This window comes from Pungitius pungitius, chromosome 10 (assembly GCF_949316345.1).
Source record: "Pungitius pungitius chromosome 10, fPunPun2.1, whole genome shotgun sequence".
Classification (NCBI taxonomy): domain Eukaryota; kingdom Metazoa; phylum Chordata; class Actinopteri; order Perciformes; family Gasterosteidae; genus Pungitius; species Pungitius pungitius.
In genome coordinates, this window is record NC_084909.1 from 540,923 (window position 1) to 555,950 (window position 15,028).

Consider the following 15,028-nt stretch of genomic DNA (forward strand, 5'->3'; position numbering starts at 1 on the left):
TGAGACTCGGCATTGCGTTTTTTGTAAAAATAGAGGGTTCTCCGGGGATTCTGCGAAAGCATCAGTTATGGCCTGTGGGTTTATTATGACCTGAAACAAGAGGACGAATATACAGGGCTGCACTCGCACCCCCCGCCCCTCCGCTTCAATCTATTTTACTCTCACCTTAATAGCAGAAGGGGAATAGAGCGCCCCAAATGTTTCAGTCCCAGCTTATGTATTGCTTGGCATTAAGGGATTCTCAACATTTATGCTCAGAGGTGCACACAATCGATGCCGTCATTATCTCCACTGAGACAGAGAGTAAAGAAAAAAAGAAGACCAACCTGGTGCATCAAGCTCTTTAGGCATTTTCATTACTCAACCTGGTCAATATTTCATCTTAAAACATACATTTATACCAATGCCATGCACAGCATGTAGGAGCTGTTCATTTGTTGGTATTGAGTTATTTATTCTTATATAGTTTTGTTTAATTATCTAGGTTTATTGTCAGTTTGGTTTAACCATATTAATTATTTATGTACACGTGGTCTTGGTTAATGTTGACTAATTATTTTGGTATTACTGTGGGCACTTGGTGGTTATTTATGGGAGTAGCTACAGCCACAGCGTGAGCTAGTTTATTACCAGCGTAAGAGAGCATTGTAAGGGAGGCAGCGATAGGATTAATATTATGTATTAGTTTGCTTTTTTCCAAATAAATATCAAACAAAACAGAAAGTCTGCATGGACAAGGCGGTGCATTAGTGGCCCTTGGATTTAAGGTCACAGGACAAATGGCCACTGCACACCGTATAAGTTGTACATTTCGATAAAGGCCAGTGAGGTACATAGAATCTAAAAATAGGACCCCTGGGGTATTGGGTGTTCACATGTACCGTTCACTATGGAGGCTTTCCACCCAAGTGCAATATTAGGCAAAGCACCGTAAAATGACTGATTTGAATCTCACTCGTTCCCTAAAATTTCTCTTGAGGAAAAGTTTAACAGGTTGTGTCCCTCCATATAAACATATACTTATTTTTAGTCACATACACTCTGCAATAATATGTTTCCTCAAGAGCGGGGTTTCTGTTCTTTCAATGTCTAACCATCCATCCTTTCTGATACTGACTTATTTTTATTCATGGAGGATTTTTACATTGCAATAAAAAAAAGATGGCACAAAAGCATCACCAGGCTTCATTTGAAGCACTGTCAAAGATTATTTTATTGTTGTTATTTTAAGGTGGTTTTAGTTAATAATATGCCATTTAACCAATGTAATGTGCAGATGTCCCAGTGTGTTTAGTTTGCTTTGTCTTCTCTCAGAAAACGTTATTCATGGCATCGGACGGGTCAAATGTGACACGCTCAATTACGCTCAACTGGTTTGAGCGACAGTCTGAACAAACGAATGATTGAACGGGAGCCGGCGACGACGTTACATCCGGTCACGTGTACTTTTTTTTCAACATCCGGAAGGTGGGGCTTTTGTTGCAGGAGCGGTTAGCTTGTGGAGAAGCCAATGCCTCGAAATGCTCTATTAATGCAGTCATCAAGATAACACTAACCGAGGGCAGAAATACAAACTCCGGCGTTGGTAAGTCTTCAGACGCCTCTCAGTGGAGTGGAATAAGTCGGTGATAATTTACACGGCCGTTAAGAAAGGCGACTAATGGACCTAACGTTAACGTCAGAGTGACCGCTTAACGTAACGACGTGTTGAAATGTACGTGTACTCCCAATTCCTATCGGGTTTGACCACGAGCCGTTGGACGCTTTAATGTGGTGGTTTGCGTGTCATGTGGGCCTTTTCTTCATTGCTTATAACATATTGCTGACATTAATATTCTGTGATAAATCTTTACGGTTAACGTTAGCTAGCGTCACCGTTTAGCTTTAAAGATATGGACAGTTTACTGTGACTTTTTTGGGGGGGGGGTGAATGAAAAGAGCATTTATGTTTTAATGTGTTTGCATTTTATTTCAGGTGACTTATGGCGGCAGTAGTAAAACACGGTTGTCTTATTACCAAAGTCCACATTCATGAGTTTTGGTGTTGATGTCAGCTGATGTCAGTTTACTAGCGTTAGCTTATAAAGCTATCGTAAACTCTGGCTAACTGCAACTAGACACCGTAGCATGTTGGGCAGATCTTTTAGCTGTTGTTGGGGGGGCTGGGGCTGTCACTAAAGCTTAATTAGCTGGAGTTGAAATGAGTTTGTGTTGAATCATGTGCCCCCTTCCCACCTCCTGAAAACACGACACGCCCCGAGCTGGCTCATGGTGTCTCTAGTCAGCAAAAGCGCTCTGGCAGAGTAGTTTCCCCCTCACGGTGTTGTTGTGTATTCAATTTAAGTCTCTGGGCTGTCGTCATGTAAAGCAAATGTGCTAAAAACAAACGTGGTCACTTATAAAAATAAAAAAGTTCAAACTAGTACAGTTTCTTGGCAGAGAAGAGGATGTGCCTGTTTAATACTTGGTGAGCAGCAGTGACTGTTTGCAGGTGGATGTCATATTTTTGGACAGGTTTAGAGGATTAAGGATAGTATTGTCTAAGAAATACAACTGTTGCAACATCTCATTAAAAATACTCCTTTTTGGTATGGGGGGGGGGGACAATGACAAATGCAATTCATCAACTAGATTAATGCGTCCCAAGGGTCATTAAAGCCTAGTTTAAGAACCTAGAAAGAAACCGTCTACTTAATCATCTTTTCTACTTAATTCTCTTTGGTGAATGTAGGGATTTGCTGCACCGCAGATTTTTCCTGTTATTCATTCGATATGTGCAGTGAGAGAATTATTGATCATTCGAGCAGTGCTGTTTGCTTTTTACCAGAGGACCTTATATAACACATATAGCACACGGAAATCACTCGCTTCATGATGAATTTTCCAGCCAATGAGACCCAACCTTTCAGAGGGACATTTCTTATAATAAACAACAACGTATTTCAAAATCATTTAAAGTAATTTTTCATTTAAGTTCAGCTTTACACCGTGTCAATGGGAATCATGTCTGAAGTGACGCAGCAGTTGGGGCTATATGTCATCGTAAAAGGATCCTATATGTGTTGATTACTTCTTGTTTATTCGATGTCTAAATATTGGACAAACAAATTGTTCTCTGGGGACTAAATCTGAACTAACCCAATATAGTTTTGCGTGGGAGTTCATGGTAAATATTGAAACTCAGACTTTACCCTCAATAGCCAAAGAGAGCTGAGTGGTACTGCGGCATCCTCGACCCGCCACGGGTCGTTTGATTTATTCCCCACACGTCCTACATGAAGGTCGCGCTTAAACACGGCCTGCTGACCACACACACACACACAGCAAACAACCATTAGCTGATGGTATGCACCGAGACCACAGTGGAGCTCGCTGTGCGTTTGCTCTCCAAAACATACAAAGCTTGCTCAATCCCGCAGGTCACAACGGCAGAAAAGAAAAATCCTATACGATACCGGTGTCTAAGCGGTGCCTGAAAACGTGTTCACCTGTGTGCTCGTGCACAGGTGCCAATATGGCACGGGTTTTTGGTGCCCAACCCTCGTGAAGAGTTGTTCCCAAAATGCCTAGGCCCCTGGCGGAAGCTGTTGAATGTTACGGCTCTTTCAATACTGAAATCTTCCCATGTCAGACTGTTTAAGTTCTTGACCCCGTGAGTTGAGATTGGGTCAGTGACTTCTAATAGCGCAGCTAACATGCCTTGAAGGACATGCAGTCAACTGCGTCTTGTAAACAACCCATGAGCACAATGCTGGTTCTATGGAGCACGGCCAGGGAAAACGGCTCTGCAATGGTTTTGCTCTGTTGAAGTTCTACAAGAGTGGTGGATGGTTTTAGGCTGAAATCATTTATAACTATTGTCCAAACTAAGGAGTTTACAGGCACCAAAACATAATTTGTAATTTGTGCCTTCATTGCTTTTTACAGACCTTCTATCTGCTTAATACAAACGGAAACACTGTTAAATTGTGATTGTTATCCTGGCAAATACAGATTTCTGCATAGTTGGAGACTATTGCTCCTGAATGCTGCAGAGCTGTCCCTCCGTTCATCCTTTTTAGCTGTCATTGCGTATGGGATTTTTATCCTTGTGCTCCAAATATGCTCTTTTTCCACTTGAATGTTTTCGTTATTGTAATCCCTCAGCTTTCTTCCTGTTTCTGCGACTCGTCAGAATTGACAAGCATCTTGTGCAGGAGCTCCAGCCCCTCATTTTGCACCCATTTGGCTCACAACAAAGAGGTCCATCTGCTTTTCTGATCAGGTTTTCATGTTCTGAAGAGGTTCCCCACTGACCTGGGCTCTCAGTGTGTAATAGCACAGGACTCAAGAAATCTATCTGCTAATGGCGTAGGCATTGGAAGTGGACTGAATGGACTGAGCTACTTGTGTGAGCATTTGGTGTGATTATGCGTAGGAGATGCATAGATAGATGCATACGTGGCCTCTGCCATCTCCTGCTTCCTGTCAACAGCGAGGTTTATCTTTTTTTGTCTGTCAGCTTATTAAATGAATCATGCCTATTGGTATGAATGAATCATTGATCGCCATTACGTGTCTCCATTGTACCGTGAAAGGAGCTGTATTGTTTTTCCTCCTTTACAAAGCAAGAAAGACGACATATAGCAAACGTATTGACATGGAATGTTTTACCTGTCATATCCTTAACCATACAGGTGTACTGGGATTTTAAATAAATTAATGTTCCAAATGAAATGCGAACATAGTTTTGTATAGTCCTATAAGCTGGATGAGATGATTAGACTTCCTTTGCAGCTTCTAGTTGGTTCCCAGATGAATAAAAAAACCCTACTTTGGCCACACTTGGTGTCACTGAGATAGGAAGGCTTGTGCCACAGAGAGGATTCAGTCAAAGGCTCCTCTGTGCATTCCCCTGGCTGAGGGTTGTTAGTATGCATCGCCGGTGGCTTTCTGAGAATGTCCTCTCTGCCGCTCTATGCCGTCCTTTTTAAGTTTAGTAATTTACTCGTCTTCACTGGCATTGGCCATTATAACGACTGCATCTGTGCAACCCCTCTCTGGGATTTGCTGTTTAATTGTCCATCTTTGGCTGCTCTGTGATAAACAAAGTAGATCTCTAATCCCTGTTGATGTGTGCTACAGAAGACCTCATGACAGAGGGTTACTTATCTAGATTATAGTGTATCCCCACAGTGAGCTGTGATGATGACTACTTAATAAAGGTAGCTATCCAGAAGCAATGTGCCCATTCCAATCCTCATATTATTACATATCAATATCTTATCCTATTGTAATAATGTGATATTTTAATATCATACGGGTGGAGGTTTCAAATAAGCCCTGTGGGCTTTCTGCCTCTTCCTACTGTCATATTTCTTATCTCTGATTTTTATGACGGTGGCTGCAGTATAAATGAAGAACTGTTTCAGGCCAGCAGACATGGCAGCTGCTGTGTTAGAGGGGAAGTAGCGTGTCACTGCCAGCTAAGCAATCAATGGGGGAATCACTCCGTAGTGTGTAACATTTTCTTTAGTCAACTTTTACCATAACGGTCTCCCCTCAAAAGGCATTGCATCCTGTATCTTCTGAGGGGTACCCCCATTTACATCTGCACGGCATCACAGCGCTTCAGGTGAACCACACCCGCCTGAGGTCACCTCAGACTCTGTGGACCCACCGATGATAAGAGAAACGGCTACGCTGAGCTGATCTCATGTCCTTGGAGTCTGGTGGGTTGTTTATGGGCCAACCCCCCCCCCCCCCCCTCCCTGCTCTTACTCCCATCAGTCAAGGAGAGGAAATCCCCTCACACTGTGTCCTGAGGAATGCAGAGAGAGGGCCATTTTAATTTCTTAAGAATATGACAGTTAATTGACAACATTTTTGCAATGGATGCCAGTTTAATTAGTCAGGTCAAATAAGAGCATTGGATTATTGGAGGTGCTATTGAAGTAAATGGACTATTTACAAGGCCCGGGAGCCTTTTACGTGAGATGTTGTCTCTGTGCTTGCTGTGATCTTTTATTGGCATTCATGCCAAAGTGTCAAATGAGCAGAGAGGGAACACTGGCCCCATTCTCCAAAGGGGCTCTTAATGAATTCTTATGGTCCACACACACTGGTGGCATCGATATTTAAGGAGCGTAGCAACCAGAGTGGTCTTTTAGACTGAATCCCTGCGTCTCCATGAATCTACACCCTGTTTAAAAAGAGGACCACTACCCATCAGACTCTGGTTCCATATTTAGGTCATGCTTAAATATCGAGTGTTCCCCCCCCCCCCCCCCGGCATGGCTTTCATTATTACGCTTCAAGCTACTTGCGGTGAACTGCAGCTGGTGGAAATATGGTGGAACCTCTTGCCCCGAGGTCTGAACTTTCTCTGGAAAAGTTGTACTAAGCACTTTCCTGTGCAAACGAGTATATTCTTTCCGTCTCCATGTCTGTGTGCTGTGATTCCTTTGTGTTTAGGATCGGAGTGTGCATGCGCACAGAGAAGTGGGATACAAGTGAATCATTAAAATGGTGAACCCTATGCCTAAGTGCTGAGTTTGGCATTCTCTCAGAAGGTGTGTTATTGTGCATGTTTTGTGTGGATATCCTTTGCGTGGGCCCCTTCAGTGGTCTGGTTACTGATAACAAATACAGGAAGTGCACAGGTCAGACTTCCTTGTTGGGAACGGTGAATGCATGGTGCCACATCCTCAGGATCCACTGCACTATGGATGGTAACCCTGAGTCCAGCTTAGTTTGATACAAACCACAACGCTCTCTGCTGCCTTTGGTCAACACAGAGAAAAGTTGCAGCAGAAGCTGCCACACACGCAGTTGCACATTCATATGGAAATTATGAATCCACACCAGGATTTGTAAATGCTTGCTGGAAACCATATGGAGATATTTCAGGATCCTGGAAGCTGGTTATTTCTAAATGTAAAAACGAACATATTCATCCTCACCAGAGTTGGAGGAATACGTTTTGATTTTGTTCCCCTGCCATCAGCGGAGCGTTTTCTTCCCTCCGCCTTGTTAACTGTCGGTGCACACCCGCCGCTGGAGCTCGAGTGGAATGTTTACTGCTGGGAAGGAGCGGTGAATAATGCCATTAATCAGCGCGGTGCTGCCACGGGTGTGACATGCTGAGAGATGGGATGGATATTTTCAGATCCAGATGAAATTATTGGGGGAAACAATTTCAAAGAGAAAGTTCGGCGGCTTCGAGTCGTCTGGCAGACGTTTCTCTCCCGGATCCACGCTCAACGTTTACCTCTGCTCTTTTGAGTCGTCTCGACATACAACATCCGTTGACATTATCGCCAGCTGCCAAGGCGTGTGTTTGACTGTTCATAGTCGGTTGTGAGATGGGTGTTTGATTACTGGTTGCTTACTGTTGACTGATCCAGTAGGATTGTCATGAGTGGAGCCATAACAACAGTGTACCTCCAACGTGCGCTTCAAAAAAAACCCACACATATTCAAACATATTCTAATATCTGTTTGCCCATTAGGGACGTAAATAACAGGACAAATTATGACAACGAGACACAACTACTTGTAAGTTTAAACATATTCAACAACATATTACCTACACATAAATAAATGGCTGCAGACCTTGGCCTCACACACGCACTCTTTCTCTCTCCCCTCCCTTCCCAAGGGAAGGTAATCGTAGTCTTGTATTATTTTTATATGCAGCCTGAAGTTTAGAATCTTAATAAAGGGAAGATATTTGGGAGGGAACTACACACAAGTAGATTTAGGTGTGTGTATATGACACACGTTTCATTATTTTAAGGTTTTGAAGCATAACAAAGTCCTCACTGCTTCATGCGTTCACAGGTGCATAATAATAAAAGTGCTGTTCGTTTGTGAAGAATTTCTGGCTGTCATCTCAAGAGCTCATTGTCTTTTTCTTCAGTAAACCAGTTTCATGTTAACTGGTGCGGTTGGTCGACAGAAGTACTGCTAGTTACGACTTGTCTTCTGTGTGCATGTGACACTCGTGCAATCATTTTGTCTTCATCAGCAAGCTGTGCAAGTTAGGACATGGCAGCCAGGCCTTTTTTTTTTAAATGTCGCACCATGTGGGAAGTTGTTTCTGACAGAGATGGAAGTCCGGTGAAAGCAATTGGCTCTGAGCTTTGACCTACTCAGGGCTGGCTCATATGGTTCAGATAGATGTCCAGTGACGCCCCCCTTCCTTTTTAAACAAGGTTAGCACACAATGCCCTGTCTTTAATGCATCCCTAAATGACGTCCCGTGGTGGAAGATGAAAGCTCCATTACTTCCGATCCGCTGAAACGACCTTTTCGTGGCAAACTTTACAAAGTTCTAGGATTCATGATCAGGCAATTTGGCACTTTGACGGGAAGGGGATCAGGATTCAACATTGGCTGGAGAGAAGCCAAGCGCCTTGGCACAGCAGCAATAGGAGGAGTAACTGTCATTTGTCCTCGCACTTCTGGAGGTTATTTACTGAATATACTGACATGCTTCCACTTTATTTCCTCTCACAGGTTTGGAGCGTCTGGCTGCAGAGGAAGTGTGCGCTCGTATGTGTGTGGAAGCGACGCAAAGAAGAATCCAGTAATGGCCACCGGTAAAAGTAAAAACCAGAGCTCTCTGGCACTGCACAAGGTGATAATGGTGGGGAGTGGAGGCGTGGGGAAGTCTGCCCTCACCCTGCAGTTCATGTATGACGAGGTGAGTCGACACGGCTATGCACGCCATGGAGAAGTATGGCTTTCCCCAGTAAGCACTGGTCACCTCTAACCACTTCACTTTTTTTAAAATGCTTTGTCCTGTGACTTTATCTAGATGAGTACAGCAGTTTAATATGTTGTCAGAACTTCTTCTGAAAGCTTCAAACATACAGCCTTCCCCTCATTGGTTCACCAATAAAAAGCTTTAATGAGAAACTGTGAAAAGCTTCCGTGGGTTCTATGAAAATAAGAGCTTGATTACAGGGATCAGCAGTGGCATCTACAGCACACTGGTGCTACAACACTTGTTAAAGGTTAACAGGGATTCTTGTGTAAAAGGACACTTTTCTTGAGTCCATTGTTATCTTCACCAGAGATGTTTTCTTCTGTAACAACACTCATTTTAGGCCACAGACGGCAACAGATTGGCTCTCCTGCCAAGCAGCGTAATCGGCTGCAATTTTCTTGTGTCATGCGTCTGCGGTCCATTAGACGGCTCAGACACGCTTCTGTCCACACACACACACACACACAATTCTCCACACTTATCGGATGCTTTATGCATGTTAAGTTGTGGCCCCCTTTTTGGATTTAAAAAATCTCCAAAGAAATGTCTGTTCCTCACCAGTTTGTAGAGGACTACGAGCCCACAAAGGCAGACAGCTACAGGAAGAAGGTGGTTCTGGACGGCGAGGAGGTCCAGATCGACATCCTGGACACGGCCGGCCAGGAGGACTACGCTGCCATCAGGGACAACTATTTTCGCAGCGGGGAGGGCTTCCTGCTGGTTTTCTCCATCACAGAGCAAGAGTCCTTCTCAGCCACCGTGGAGTTCAGGTACCTCGTCCCGCCCACACCTGTCTTTGTGTCGCAGTGGAACAGATGTTAATGGTGCACCTATTGCAACGGGTACTGGCCATCCATTATATACCAGCCGCTCCATGTTGTCTGTTGCTGACCCGATAGATTGGGCTGTGAACGCTTTCCATAGAACCTTTTAGTAGGTTCATAACGCTACAAGGTCTTATGAAGAGAGAAGTACAGTTTTTTTGTTGTTGTACCCAATCCCAGTGGCATGTCCTAAATTAGAATGCAAATACAGGAGAGGAAATACTTTATTAGCTCTGCATTTACAAAATGCGCCCAGCACAACATGCTTTGCATAATATTTGGGGAGAGGGAAGAGTGTCAGTGTGGATTTGTTGTGGCAGTAACGTTTTAGATAGAAGCCTCTATTCTCAGTCAATACAGGTTGCAGAACTACAAGTAAAGTTGCCATGTCTGTCAAGGAATCATTATTTGACACATTCAGTGCACAACTTAAGGAAATATCTCACGTTTTTGTTCTGACCACATGCATACATGTAAAAAAAAAAAAAAAAAAAAGAGAGAATGAATTATACATAACAAAATACCAATCCTCCTAATCAGTGTTTAAAAACCGTTCTGTCTACGGGGATGTGCACCACTGCCCCCCTCCATTTGGCACCAGAAAAACTTGTTTATTAAACTTGTCATTTCTGAACTGGGTGGCTAGCAAAGCAGCCCGTTAGCTAGCTGGACCAGTGTAGCTTACAGGCTAAAGCTAGCTAGCAACCGGAAATCTGTTCCCATCAGTTACTTCCTCACAAATGGACAACAGGTGACCAATACCCCGAGATAATGATGATGATGATGAGATAATAACTCCATGCTGCGCTGACAGGGAGCAGATCTTGCGGGTGAAGGCAGAGGAGGACAAGATCCCTCTGCTGGTGGTGGGCAACAAGTCGGACCTGGAGGAGCGCCGGCAGGTGTCAGTGGACGAAGCTCGAGGGAAAGCCGAGGAGTGGGGCGTCCAGTACGTGGAGACGTCGGCCAAAACCAGGGCCAACGTGGACAAGGTGAGTCACCGCGCCACAACCACATCACCATCAGTTACCTGTTTTTGACAGGGTTTTTCCTTTCTTTCCTTCCTTCTCTCCAGGTATTCTTTGACCTAATGCGTGAAGTACGGGGCAAGAAAATGTCAGAAAACAAAGACAAAAACGGAAAAGGAAAGAACAAAAAGAACAAGAAGAGCTTCAAAGAAAGATGTTGTTTACTGTGAGCTCGTCATGGACCTTAACAAAAGCCACGATGCAACCTCTCAATGGTCATTCAAATTCAATTTATTTTAATTTTCTTTTTAAATACAGCTGGTTTTAGTTTAGTCTGAACCCCTTTGTTTTGTTTTTAATGGATCTGAGTTATCTGAGTTGCTGTTTCATTGGAAGAAAACCACTCGATAGCCAACCACCAAACTGCCACTGACTCTTAACTCTGCTGCTCAGCGAACACACTGCCCTCCACTTTGGTTCAGTGTGTTTTACGCTTGAATTGTTGAGTCTTTGTCGAATTAACCGTGCTATTCATGTCTTTGCCGGCTATAATTCTTACTACGCCGAATCCCTGGATTCTCTGTTCATCGATTTACAAGAAACTCAAATGCTGCTGTCTGTTGTTTTTTAGTAATCATGTATGATGGCTCTTTATGTCATGTGTGTGGAAGATTCATTCACTAATCTGTCCAGACTCTCATCAACACACCTTGAGAGAAACTGGAAGCTTCAAACATTTATCTTTTTGGTCTCCCAAGGATTTCCACAAAAGAACGTGTGTCAAACGGGGTTATTTTTTTATTTTATCGGCCCTATTTGATAGCTGCAAATCAACCCAAAAGATTCTTTGCATCTTTTCAGGAGGACGGGCTGCTGGTAATCTCTTATGTGACAGTAAAACACATCGGAAGCTTATTTGCTGTCAGTCCCTCTGAGGCTGTGAACAGAAGTAAACTTTATGAAATCCTTGTCACATGGCGGACGACTTCCCGTTTGAAAGGTCCAGTCTTTACTGTGAGACCGGCGCCGACAATCCAGGAGGAAAAGGATCGTGGTTCTGGGGCCCGATGGCGTTTAATCAATAACTTCTTATTAGTCTTTTTATACCATGGTCCTTTTTAATAACATGCACTACATTGCCAATTCCTAAGGAGACTTGATGACACTTTGTGCCAACGAAAGCTTGTGTGTGTGTGTGTGTGTCACCTACTGTCTTTGTGTGTCTAAGTGACGCTTTGAAGAAGGTGCCAACTTCGCCAACTTGTTGAGCGAACACGATGTTTCTACCCGTGTTTGTAACTCTCCCCCCTCCTTGTGTTCTGCTCTCCACTCACTACAGCCAGCGTGTTGCCCAATAAATGCTTTTTCTTTTGTTTGTAAGTCTTGGACATTTATTTTGTATTTGTATGTCACAAGGTCGCTCGGAGCAGTTCTAACTTTGATTTTAATTGCATTTTTGAAGCTGGTTTGTGGGCACCAGCAGACTCACTGCTGCATCTCCCCCTCCGCTGGCGGGGGGGGGGGGGCGGGGGGGTAATGGAGCAGTTACAGTTACTTTGGCATTAACCACTGAGGTAAAAACGTGATAGTTGTCATTTGTTGTGCCCCTCGGGGCCTTCTGTGGCCCAGTTCCTCACTTTGCATTGATTGTTCCTCTGCCATCTGGAGAAGGTGCCAGCGGGCTGCTTTTCTTCACTTTGACGTGATCCCACATATTTGAAACCCCTCATGGGCTCCTCTTACATGGCAGGATTAGTGTGTAATGTCCCCCTGAAGATGAACCAGTCTTGGACTCTCATTGCTGAACCCTTGGGAGGGGGGGTGGGTGGGTGGGGGGGGGCTTCTATAGCTTCCATATTCTGTGGTTTATGTCTTGCTGACTCAAACACGTTTATAGGGACCTTATTCTGCTCTGTTTTGAATGCTCTGTTCCTTCAGAGATGGATGAGGATCTGTGCTGCTGCTGTTTGAGGAAGCTTCTGGAAAAAAGTCTTCCAGCACTTCTTTTTTTTTTTTTTTAAGCGTTAAGCCCCCCCCCCCCCCCCCTTGGTGTCAACACTGCATGTCCCTCGTGTCCTCGCATCAATCCTCTATTTGTTAGCCATGCAGCGGCTTCTGTGCATCTCAATAGCATCACAGATAAGCCCCCCCCCCCCATGTCTCTTAGAGGGAATGGTATATTTACAAGTATTGATTAGAGGTGAAAACCCGAGGTGAATTCCTAAATATAAAGGAGTGCAGAGGGAACCGTGAGGGGGGGTTTAAAAACCGCCACATTAACGGCTGCCTCATGTAAACAAACTAAATCCCTGCCCGGTTGATATGACACCCACCAGGTTGAAAAGCCTGCAGCGTGCCCCCCGGAGGAGCTACACACATCACGCCTGTGATAAGCACATTTACCTGGCTGACATTCACCTCTCCACCTGCACCCCCCCCCCCCTAAGCGGGCAGATTAGGGGGTCCGTTAAACCTCGCAGGAAGGCACTTATTTAGAAATATATGAAGGGGCAAAGTGAGCCAGGCTAATGAGCGATGCAGTGTCACCGGCGCGAACTCGCCTCTTCCATCACTCTGTGGAGAGGGCCCCCGTCCTCTGAGTAACCCTCGTTACAGCCGAGCTAATGTTGGGGACGAGGATGTTCTGGTGATGAAGCGCCATCGCGGCCCTTCATTACACAGAAAGAGAGAAACCGACGCGGTGGAATCCTGCCACGACCCGTAAGATGAATGCAATGGACAGAGAAGAACTCCTATTTCAGGGACTGCGTCCGGTCCTGTTTTTTAGGGGGGCGGGGGGGGCAGGTTCACTATCCGACCATTGGATGGCAGTCTTGGTGTTCCGTTGATCCAAATCTGCTGTTCTGACTCCAGTCATTTACTATCGAAGGACCCTGAGCAGATGTCCCAAAGTGTTTAAAACAATTTACTGGTGAATTATGAATAGCTTAGAAATCAAATAACATGAATGACAGGTGAGTGTTAAGAAGACATTGACAGTCAGAAACACTGATGTATTGTGTGCTGTCTGAAGAAGAAGAAAACAGCAGCAGCCCCCCCCCCGGTACCTCAGTGTGTGCCTGTAATGGTGTTTCTCTCAGTGGCTTCACGCTGAAAGAAAGCCCATCTCAGACATCACTTATTTTTACCTGCCACTCTGCCTTTTGGGAGAGTGGGGTGCTCCGTGCAGGCGGGGGCCCGTGTGTGTGTGTGTGTGTGTGTGTGTGTGTGTCAGTCACCTTCATTATCTACCATGTGAACGATGGAGGAGGCTCAGGTTGACTTACCACATGTTGAGATGGTGTTTTTTCTCCTTAAATGAACTGTTCCAGTTTGTCATTCTGATTATCTACATCTGCTTTGTTTGCACACTCCCGTTAAATGTGTGTGCCCAACTGATTAGCCTGTGACCCCCCCCCCTCGTAATTTTCAATGTTTAATGTATTGTGCAACGTTTGTAAAGATCTATTCGGATACAATTAATAAAACGTCTCAAATAACAGACAGCCGGAGGGACTGGTGTGAAACTCTCCAATCAACCGGCCTATTTCATCTGATATCTGATTAAAATTGTACGTTGCAGCAGTCTTTTGATTAGAGTAAGACTTCTGCTGCTCCTTTCTAATGAATTCATAGCGGCTCGCTCCACCTGATGCGTGATTTAGGGAGAACTCGTCGAAGCCGCCTCGCCGTGACGTTCCTCCGTCGTGCCGATGCTTTTCACCAATCCGGCTGTGTTTTCATGCAGAGTAATTCAAGCCACAGCATTCAGCAGCACACTAAACGCTGGGTTGTGTGGCCGCCTCCAAGGAGAGACATCACGTGTTAGAAATGTAATTTGGACGAACAGACATAAATCATACGAGTCATTCTGTGCAACCAAGTGTGTTTTCATTCACCCTTATATTGCAATATGTGTAGATACTACTTAGCACAGTAAACAAATGCTGCATACCTTAATATCTGTTTTTGCTGTTTGTTTTGAGGATTTCAAGGCCGACTCGCCATTGGGGGAGTGTTACCTATTTTTTAACAAACCACAAGTCTTGCATTTAAATGAGTTTTTTTTCACCATCTGTAGCCGCACAGCTTCAAAGGGTTTGCAGAATAAACAACATATTGTTTCATTGAACCCGGTTTATACGTTTCCATTATTCTGATCACGTGTTGATGCAAATACAGAAATACTAATGTGAAATTGTTCCTAGCCCTGTACCCACAGCAGCTTGCATGTACAGCATGTGTGGCTTTACTTTTACTCCTGCAGGACGGAAACGGCAGCGTCTTTGTTTGACGCTTCCAAAATTGTCTCCGTCCTCCCAGGCGCGTGGACTCTGACGAGCGTCAGCTGTCCTTGTTGGAGGCGTTTGGTCGACGGCCTTCATCAGAAGACACCGGGCTCTCGTCTGTAGTCCGTGCGATGTTCACTAACATCTTGTCTCACCGCTGCCCAGATGACAGTATCGGCTATCGGGTATTTACAC

The 15,028-nt window shown here is 44.6% G+C and overlaps 1 protein-coding gene across 2 annotated transcripts; it reads left to right on the forward strand.

The window, feature by feature from the left end:
* The first annotated feature begins 1,451 nt into the window (after nt 1–1,451).
* ralba (v-ral simian leukemia viral oncogene homolog Ba (ras related)) lies at nt 1,452–11,932 on the forward strand. Of its 2 annotated transcripts, none has more exons than XM_037488097.2 (5): nt 1,452–1,585; nt 8,500–8,686; nt 9,314–9,522; nt 10,391–10,568; nt 10,652–11,932. In XM_037488097.2, exons 2-5 carry the CDS (start codon nt 8,573–8,575, stop codon nt 10,772–10,774), a joined length of 624 nt encoding a protein of 207 aa, XP_037343994.1. In that variant the 5' UTR covers nt 1,452–1,585; nt 8,500–8,572; the 3' UTR covers nt 10,775–11,932. The 2 variants fall into 2 exon arrangements, with proteins under 2 accessions (XP_037343994.1, XP_037343993.1); XM_037488096.2 differs by lacking the exon at nt 1,452–1,585 and adding an exon at nt 1,691–1,714.
* The last annotated feature ends 3,096 nt before the right edge of the window (nt 11,933–15,028 follow it).

What these genes read in the sequence shown, in the direction of transcription:
- ralba (XM_037488096.2), top strand. An exon ending in TGCAGTTCATGTATGACGAG is followed by an intron (nt 8,687 to 9,313) that starts GTGAGTCGACAC and finishes GTTCCTCACCAG; the next exon opens with TTTGTAGAGGACTACGAGCC. An exon ending in CCAGGGCCAACGTGGACAAG is followed by an intron (nt 10,569 to 10,651) that starts GTGAGTCACCGC and finishes CCTTCTCTCCAG; the next exon opens with GTATTCTTTGACCTAATGCG.